The sequence below is a fragment of the Nerophis lumbriciformis genome, linkage group LG26 (assembly GCF_033978685.3).
Source record: "Nerophis lumbriciformis linkage group LG26, RoL_Nlum_v2.1, whole genome shotgun sequence".
In the NCBI taxonomy this organism is placed as follows: domain Eukaryota; kingdom Metazoa; phylum Chordata; class Actinopteri; order Syngnathiformes; family Syngnathidae; genus Nerophis; species Nerophis lumbriciformis.
Window position 1 is genome coordinate 8,172,501 of NC_084573.2, and position 10,000 is coordinate 8,182,500.

Genomic DNA, 10,000 nt, shown 5'->3' on the forward strand with positions numbered 1-10,000 from the left:
AACTTTATTTATAAAGCCCTTTAATGACAAGCACAGTTGAAAAACAAAGGGCTGTACGCCATAAAGAAATGGAGGCAAAGGACAGACTAAAAAATAACATTTAAAACAGAAATAAAAATACACATTTAAAAAGCAAATATAAATTACCCTAAGAACAGTTTGTTAGATAAAAACAGTTCAAAAAGTTAAAAGCTAAAAACAGTTCAAAGTCATGGTACAGGTTAAAAAGCGTATATATATATATGTGTTTAATTCTATGTATATATATATATATATATATATATATATATATATATATATGTCTGTTTACATATATGTATATATACTTATACACTCGCATATATATACATGTGTGTTTACATCTATGTATATATATATGTGTGTTTACATATATATATACATATAGACTCGCATATACATATATGTGTGTTTACATGTATGTATATATATATATGAATACATCTGTTTGTTTACATATATGTATATAAACATATACACTCACATGTATATACATATATGTGTTTACATCTATGTATATATGTATGTGTGTTTACATATATATGTATATATATATATATATATATAGACTCCCATATACTGCATATACATATGTGTGTTTACATCTGTGTGTGTATATATATTTATATATATATACATATGTGTGTTTACATCTAGGTATATATATGTGTGTGTGTTTACATATATATACATATGCACTCGCATATATACTTATGTGTGTTTACATCAATGTATATATGTGTGTATTTGCATGTATGTATATATACATATACACTCGCACATATATACATATGTGTGTTTACATTTATGTATATATATTTGTGTTTACATACAGTATATGTATATATACATATACTCTATATATGTGTTTACATCATGTACATATATACATATATATATATATACACACCTATACATGCACTCATATATATATGAACATATATATATATATATGTGTGAATATATATATATATTTCTATATATATATATATATATATATATATGTGTGTGTGTGTTTGCATATATGTATATATACACACATTTATATACATTTGTATACACATACAGTATATATACACACACACAAACATATATATGTATGTATATATGTACATGAGCAGTGTTAAACTTTGTTTCAAAGCCACCTTTTAATGTTCTCCTGCAAATGTAAAAAAAAAAGTGAACCGCGTTCCTGTTCCCCCTCCCAGGTGTCGTGGTCTACAGGATACTTTGAGCTCCAGTTGCTGTCGGTGGACAATCCCAAAGCTCAGCTGCAGACCGGCGAATGCTGCGACCCGAGTCCCGGCGAGGACCCGGAGAGCTGCGGCGCGGACGAGTGCGACACGTACGTGCGCGTGTGCTTGAAGGAATACCAGACGGAGGTGAGCCCCAGCGGAGCGTGCACGTACGGCTGGGAGACTACCAAGGTGCTCGGCGGGAATACTTTTCAGTTCAAGGGCGGACAGAGCCGCAGTCAGGACGCCGGGAGGATCCTCATCCCTTTCCAGTTTGCGTGGCCGGTAAGCGCTCTGCCCTCCTCGCCGTCTCTCAGGCTCTTGGGCCAGTGGGAGGACTCCTGTCTTCTGTGCAATGTTTTAACGTTCGATTCCCCCACAAACTGACCTGAAAACATGTAGTCCAGTCATGTGGACGCTGACAGATGTGTTACATAATGGCCTATCATAGCAATCCCTGCACTATGCAAACGCGCCCTCTAGTGATGCGATGCTTACATTTTTTGGCCTCCAAGGGCCAAAGTGGAAATGTGCCAATGGGACGCGGGCCAAAAACATCATTTTAATTGTACAGCAGCACCATGAGTGAGGAGTTTAGCCCCATAGAAACATATTTAAAGAGGTGGAGATCACCACATCTAATAGATGGCAACTTAAGTTTGTCTCGCAGACATTCCTTATATGGTCGTGAGAGCTTGATGTATAAGAATATGAGACTTGGCCAAATGACACGATTTAAATGTGGCCCCCAGGTCACACCTTGGGCACCCTTACTCTAGTGGTGTACATGCCTTATGTGATTTTGGTTCCTTTGTAAGTGACATGCCGGTAGGGATGATGTTCGAAACCGGTTCTCCCGGTTGTCCGATAAGAAAAGAACCGTTCGATAAGAAAAGAACCGATTCCATGGACTCGAATCCCTTTTTGAGAACCGGTTCCCGTTATCGAGGCCACTATAGTAAAGAAAAAGAGTTGGTTCTTTATTCGAATCCCGTCCCACAAGAAATGCCCTGTGGGACATCACAGGAAATGACGTAGCTCAGTGTAATGACTGAGCTATGTCATTTCCTGTGATGTCACACAAGCAGCAAAAATAATGGACCGGAAAAAACGCCTCAAGGCATGGCTATTCACCTATAGCAGGGGTCGGCAACCTTTACCAGTCAAAGAGCCATTTTGACCAGTTTCGCAAATTATAGATTTTTTTTGAAATTTTAAATGAAATAACACTGCATACAAAGATTTTTTATTGCTTTGTGTTATGTATAAACCAGGGGTCTCAGACACGCTGCCCACACCTTTATATGGAATTTGAAAGCTGGTGCGGCACGCGGGTTTTAAATGAATGGCGCTTGTCAGCGTCATGCGTGCCGTGATGGTACAGCATATAGCACCCACTATAACCAGCGTGCCTGATCAGCCACACGTTGTATGGTGTTTCCGCTTGCTCACGTGGGTGACAGCAAGGCATACTTGGTCAACAACCACACAGGTTACACTGACGGTGGCGGTATAAAAAAAACTATAACACTCTTACTAATAATGAGCCACACTGTGAACCCACACCAAACAAGAATGACAAACACATTTCGGGAGAACATAAACACAACAGGACAAATACCCAGAATCCCATGCAGCCCTAACTCTTCCGGGATACATTATACACCCCCGCTACCAAACCCCGCCCACCTCAACCGACGCACAGAGAGGGGGGGGGGTTGATGTGTGAGGGAGCAGGGTTGGGGTGGGGGCGGGGTTTGGTGGTAGCAGGGGTGTATAATGTAGCCCGGAAGAGTCCGGGCTGCATGGGATTCTGGGTGTTTGTTCTGTTGTGTTTATGTTGTGTTAAGGTGCAGATGTTCTCCCGAAATGTGTTTGTCATTCTTGTTTGGTTTTGGTTCAAAGTGTGGCGCATTATTAGTAAGAGTGTTAAAGTTGTTTTATATGGTCGCCGTCAGTGTAACCTGTGTGGCTGTTGACCAAGTATGCCTTGCTGTCACGTACGTGTGCAAGCAGAAGATGTATATTGTATGACAAGTGTTGGGCTGGCATGCTGTCAATATAGATTGTAGAGGGCGCCAAATGTTGTACCATCATGGCACGCCCTTATTATAGCTGTAAGGGTGAAAATCGGTAAATATTGATCCCGGGAGTTTTCTGCGAGAGGCACTGAAATCCGGAAGTCTCACGGGAAAATTGGGGGGTTCAGCAAGTAAGCTGCTGAGCCGCATCAGAGTGATCAAAGAGCCGCATGCGGCTCCGGAGCCGCGGGTTGCCGACCCCTGACCTATAGTGATCACAGAGACAGCTTGTTTTTGTGTTACTGTATATATTTGTTTTTCTGAAACCTGAGGGTTGCATGTTTGCTCGCCGCCTCTTACCATCCAAAATCGCTACTGTTGTGTCCTTGGGCGGGACACTTCACCCTTGCCCCCGGTGCCGCTCACACCGGTGAATGAATGATGAATGATAGGTGGTGGTCGGAGGGGCTGTAGGCGCAAATTGGCAGCCACGCTTCCGTCAGTCTACCCCAGGGCAGCTGTGGCTACAAAAACTAGCTTACCACCACCAGGTGTGAATTAATGATAGTGCATGAAAGTGCTGTATAAATCTAATCCATTATTATTATTATTATTTATTTTATTTTTTTAGGGGGGGGGGTAACAATTTTTTTCTTATAAAATAAAAGTGAGCTTTTGTTAAACCAAATATTGTGTTTTTTTCCATATACAACAACCTATCTGGATTCGATAAGAGAATCGATAAGGAATCGGTTCGATAAGAGGATTCGATAATGGGCTCAAACTCGATAATTTCTTATCAAACATCATCCCTATTTGTAAGTGACATGATGTTCGAATGCCTTGATCATTAATGCTGCTGATTCCAATACCGATCATCCAAGAGTGACATCGGCTGATACCAACACCGATACTGATCACATGTATACATGTTTCAATGTATTTATTATGTATTGCTATTGAGAGTGTAAAACATCAACACAATATTTCAACTACCGTATTTTCCGGACGTTAGAGCTCAACCGGTATATTACCCGCACCCACTAAATTTTAGGAAGATGTTTTTCAGCGACCCCAAAAGGGACAAGCGGTAGAAAATAGATGGATGGAAGCCGCAGATATGTGTTGTGAAATTAGTTATTTACATGAAAATATTCTGTAAATGTTTATTTACGTATCTTAATTGTTTCCAAACGGTGCCCGTGACACGGCAGTAAAACGGGTGATCAAACAAAACATAAGTCATCGTCTTAGACCCACTAGCTGCGCAAGCTAGCTCTCCAGTCAGCTAAACCGACTGAATAACTCCACGGTGACGTTTTGGGGAATTCACTGAGGAGTTTGTGAAACTGAAACAATACAAAAATAACGCCGTTGTAAGTTAATAATACTAACACAGACACTTTTAAACGTTTTAACATGTTAGCTAATGCTAAGGACGATAGCACGTACAAATATGCATGAAAATGCTCCTACAGACATCCCACACGGGACGGTTTGGTAAGTGAGAATTGTTTTAGTTGTATTGTAAAACTTACAAACGTCGCTCGGATTAATGAATGAAGAATCCATACGAGTAGAAACGCTATGGACGGCGAGAAGACTTCGACTGAATGCACTAAAAAGAAGAACACCGCGGCAACTCGTCCGAAAGATGGCGCCGTAGCACAAACAATAAAACACCCTCTCTGTGTATTTGCTTGTTTGAAAAACCCATAAATCAGCCGCTGGGTTCAAAGTGAAGGGAAAAAAAGTGGCCTCTCTTTTAATGCATATATATGTTTTATGCAATTGCAGAATGAAGTCAATAGTACACAATAACTGAACAAAAGCCTTTAAAGTCCTCCTGTGTCCAGGATATTATTCCCTGATTTTGTAAACATGAAAAATGATACGTACTTTGAGGAAATATCGACCTAATGACTATAGTAGTGTTCATATACTCATACTACCCTTGGTATCCACACCAACAATTGGTGTCGCTTCGCGGTTTGCTTAGCTATTAGCATGCCTGCTCCTGGCTCGCTTTCAGTGTAAAGAATAGATAGAATTAGGGATGATGTTCGAAACCGGTTCTCCCGGTTGTTCGATAAGAAAAGAACCGATTCCATGGACTCGAATCCCTTTTTGAGAACCGGTTCCCGTTATCGAGGCCACTATAGTAAAGAAAAAGAGTTGGTTCTTTATTAAAATCCCTGGGAACGAATCCCGTCCCACAGGGCATTTCCTTTGGGACGGCAATGTTATGCCCATTTGATTGTAGACTCTTACTGACACCTTGTGGCGATATGAAAATACTACGCGTCATTAGTTTGGGCACTTCTGGGTTGGCGACGTCAGTTCAGTTCATGAGACAATTGAGAAGTAGACAAGTTGTGTTAGCTCTTACAAGCCTTGGAAAATATAAGTCTGTAAGTAAACTGTTTAACTTGTTTATGTAAGTCAATATTAAGGTGGAAAGTGGTTAAATTTGATACTAAGATGTTTATTGAAAAACGATTTTTGTGCACTGTTTCAATGGATGTTTTGAGGACTCAAAATAGCTGCCAGTCGTGTATTTCCACCATCGAAATAATTTTTTGGAAGAAGAATTATTGATTGATGACTGTGGTGTTCTTAGTGTCATAGTGTGTGTAGTTAGTATGTTCCAATAGCAGCAGAAGTGCACTTTTTGGAGAGCTGTATTATTTTCAGTTTTGTGCCCAAGGGACTGATTTTATTTAACACTATATTATTATTTATACACCTATAGTGATCACAGAGACAGGTTGTTTTTGTGTTACTGTATATATTTGTTTTTCTGAAAAATCCCACTTAATATACTTTGGGTAACAACAGTCAATATATATATATATATATATATATATATATATATATATATATATATATATATATATATATTTTTTTTTAGGAGGGTAACAGTCAATATTTATTTATTTACTTTATTTGATTTTTTTCTTATAAAATAAAAGTGAGCTTTTGTTAAACCAAATATTGTGTATTTTTCCATATACAACAACCTATCTGGATTCGATAAGGAATCGGTTCGATAAGAGGATTCGATAATGGGCTCGAACTCGATAATTTCTTATCAAACATCATCCCTAGATAGAATACAATAGAATGGACTTTATTGTCATTATATTTGCATATAACAAGATTAAGGACTCCAACTTAAGGTACGGTAGTGGGAACAAATATGGGGTAAAAATAAATTACACAAGAAGTAATAAAGCAAAAAAATAAGAATTGAAATAAACTATCCAATAAAAATAATAAGCAATCCTGTACAATATACAAAACACTATACAAATACAAAATACTGTACAATATACAGAACAAGACAAGAGTACCGGAGTAATAAATAACAATCATTGTCGGATGTATTGCACTCGTAGGGTTGTATAGGGGTGAATTATTATTATAAGTTAGAGTTCAAGATGGTGACAGCTCTAAAAAAAACATGTTTAGCCACGTCCTCCGGTGATAATAATTACTACGAACAATGGGAGACCGGGCTTTCTGCTTCGCCGCTCCCATTCTGTGGAACGCTCTCCCTGACCACCTGAGGGCACCACAGACTGTGGATGTTTTTTTTTTTTTTAAAAGGCTTAAAAACCCTTCTTTTTAAAAAAGCCTTTTTTTTTTTAGATATACGCATACTAGTTTTAGCTATTTTGCTGTTCTAGTTTTTATTTTTAATTATTTTTTTATTTGTATTTTTTTTTTTAAAACACTGTAGCACTTTGAGGTTGTTTACTCAATGTAAAGTGCTTTTTACAAATGTTATTATTATTATTATAATGGTACATGAAATGCAGTTTATTTGCCGTAACAGAGGGGTTTATTATTAACTCAGGGGAGGGGAGACATCGTTAGCTGCTAGTTGCTTGTCAGCCGGAGGGACTAAAAATAAAAATAAAAATCTTTTCATCGGAAAGGGACACTTTTTTCACACAAATCGTCCGGTACGGATCAGAAAAAGTAATCTTTCAGAACCAACAAAAGCCCTCGCTCACCCGTCCCGCAGAAAAAGCACATTTGTGTCTTTGATTGCGTTTGATGCGCGATGAGACGACGTTTACTCATCAGCAGTGATGCTAAGACGTGCACGGGTGTATTTCTTTAAGAAGCACGTCCACAAGGAGCGCGCTCAGACCATCTGTAGACCCCGCCCCCATTGGGTCCACTCCATCATGGCCCGCGGTTCAGCTGTCAGCGGACTGACATGGAGGCCCTAAGTTGCTGGTGTTGCCTTTCTTCTGCGCTGTGTGCGACGATCTGTGACGCCTTGACTCCGCCCCCTCCCTGGTTCGCGCCGTCGGTCCATTACATCGTGTCAGGGGGGGTCACGGGTTTAGTGTCAGCTTCCCTGTTTGTGAACGCCGGGAAATGATGTCATCAGTTTGTCGGTTCAAAGTGTGATCAATCTGATCGGATATCTAGTTGGTGCTAGGTTCTTTGGTAGATGGTGTCGCTTTTCTGTTTGTGATCTTTGACCAACCAATCAGCTTTTGAATACGCTCAATGAGCGTGCTAAGTGTTGAGAGAAAAATATGATAATAAATTAATTTATACAAACCCAGTTTCCATATGAGTTGGGAAATTGTGTTAGATGTAAATATAAACGGAATACAATGATTTGCAAATCCTTTTCAACCCATATTCAGTTGAATATGCTACAAAGACAACATATTTGATGTTCAAACTCATAAAGTTTATTTTTTTTGCAAATAATCATTAACTTTAGAATTTGATGCCAGCAACACGTGACAAAGAAGTTGGGAAAGGTGGCAATAAATACTGATAAAGTCATCAAACACTTATTTGGAACATCCCACAGGTGAACAGGCAAATTGGGAACAGGTGGGTGCCATGATTGGGTATAAAAGTAGATTGCATGAGATGCTCAGTCATTCACAAACAAGGATGGGGCGAGGGTCACCACTTTGTCAACAAATGCGTGAGCAAATTGTTGAACAGTTTAAGAAAAACCTTTCTCAACCAGCTATTGCAAGGAATTTAGGGATTTCACCATCTACGGTCCTTAATGTTATCAAAGGGTTCAGAGAATCTGGAGAAATCACTGCACGTAAGCAGCTAAGCCCGTGACCTTCGATCCCTCAGGCTGTACTGCATCAACAAGTGACATCAGTGTGTAAAGGATATCACCACATGGGCTCAGGAACACTTCGGAAACCCACTGTCAGTAACTACAGTTGGTCGCTACATCTGTAAGTGCAAGTTAAAACTCTCCTATGCAAGGCGAAAACCGTTTATCAACAACACCCAGAAACGCCGTCGGCTTCGCTGGGCCTGAGCTCATCTAAGATGGACTGATACAAAGTGGAAAAGTGTTCTGTGGTCTGACGAGTCCACATTTCAAATTGTTTTTGGAAACTGTGGACGACCTGTCCTCCGGACCAAAGAGGAAAAGAACCATCCGGGTTGTTATAGGCGCAAAGTGTAAAAGCCAGCATCTGTGATGGTATGGGGGTGTATTAGTGCCCAAGACATGGGTAACTTACACATCTGTGAAGGCACCATTAATGCTGAAAGGTACATACAGGTTTTGGAGCAACATATGTTGCCATCCAAGCAACGTTACCATGGACGCCCCTGCTTATTTCAGCAAGACAATACCAAGCCACATGCTACAACAGCGTGGCTTCCTAGAAAAAGAGTGTGTGTACTAAACTGGCCTGCCTGTAGTCCAGACCTGTCTCCCATTGAAAATGTGTGGCGCATTATGAAGCCTAAAATAGCACAACAGAGACCCCCGGACTGTTGAACAACTTAAGCTGTACATCAAGCAAGAATGGGAAAGAATTCCACCTGAGAAGCTTCAAAAATGTGTCTCCTCAGTTCCCAAACGTTTACTGAGTGTTGTTTAAAAGGAAAGGCCATGTAACACAGTGGTGAACATGCCCTTTCCCAATTACTTTGGCACGTGTTGCAGCCATGAAATTCTAAGTTATTTATTATTTGCAAAAAAAAAAAAAAAAGTTTATGAGTTAAAACATCAAATATGTTGTCTTTGTTGTGCATTCAACTGAATATGGGTTGAAAAGGATTTGCAAATCATTGTATTCCGTTTATATTTACATCTAACACAATTTCCCAACTCATATGGAAACGGGGTTTGTATAAAGATTGTGCAATGGGAGAGGGATCTGAATGGTGGTGATTAGGCTCTGTCCAGTGGTTGCAATTCACCGTTAAAAATAGGGATGTTCGATAATATCGGACTGCCGATAAATGCTTTAAAATGTAATATCGGAAATTAACGGTATTGGCTTCAAAATTTTCGGTTTCAAAAAGTAAAATGTATGACTTTTTAAAAGGCCGCTGTGTACACGGACGTAGGGAGAAGTACAAAGCGCCAATAAACCTTAAAGGCACTGCCTTTGCGTGCCGGCCCAGTCACATGATATCTACGGCTTTTCACACACACAAGTGAATGCCATGCATACTTGGTCAACAGCCATACAGGTCACACTGAGGGTGGCTGTATAAACAACTTTAACACTGTTACAAATACGCGCCGCACTGTGAACCCACACCAAACAAGAATGACAAACACATTTCGAGAGAACATCCGCACCGTAACACAACATAAACACAACAGAACAAATACCCAGAACCCCTTGCAGCACTAACTCTTCCGGGACGCTACAGTATACACCCCCCGCTCAACGAGGCGTGAGTGCGAGCCCGCTGGACCAT

The 10,000-nt window shown here is 39.9% G+C and overlaps 1 protein-coding gene across 2 annotated transcripts in view; it reads left to right on the forward strand.

Annotated features, from left to right (window-relative positions):
• Positions 1–10,000, forward strand: part of LOC133623952 (protein jagged-2-like) — a 150,938-nt gene that overhangs the window by 904 nt on the left and 140,034 nt on the right. For both annotated transcript variants that reach the window (XM_072916239.1, XM_072916240.1), the window contains exon 2: positions 1,227–1,538. In XM_072916239.1, coding sequence (XP_072772340.1) covers positions 1,227–1,538 — 312 coding nt within the window. The remainder of the gene's footprint in view (positions 1–1,226; positions 1,539–10,000) is intronic.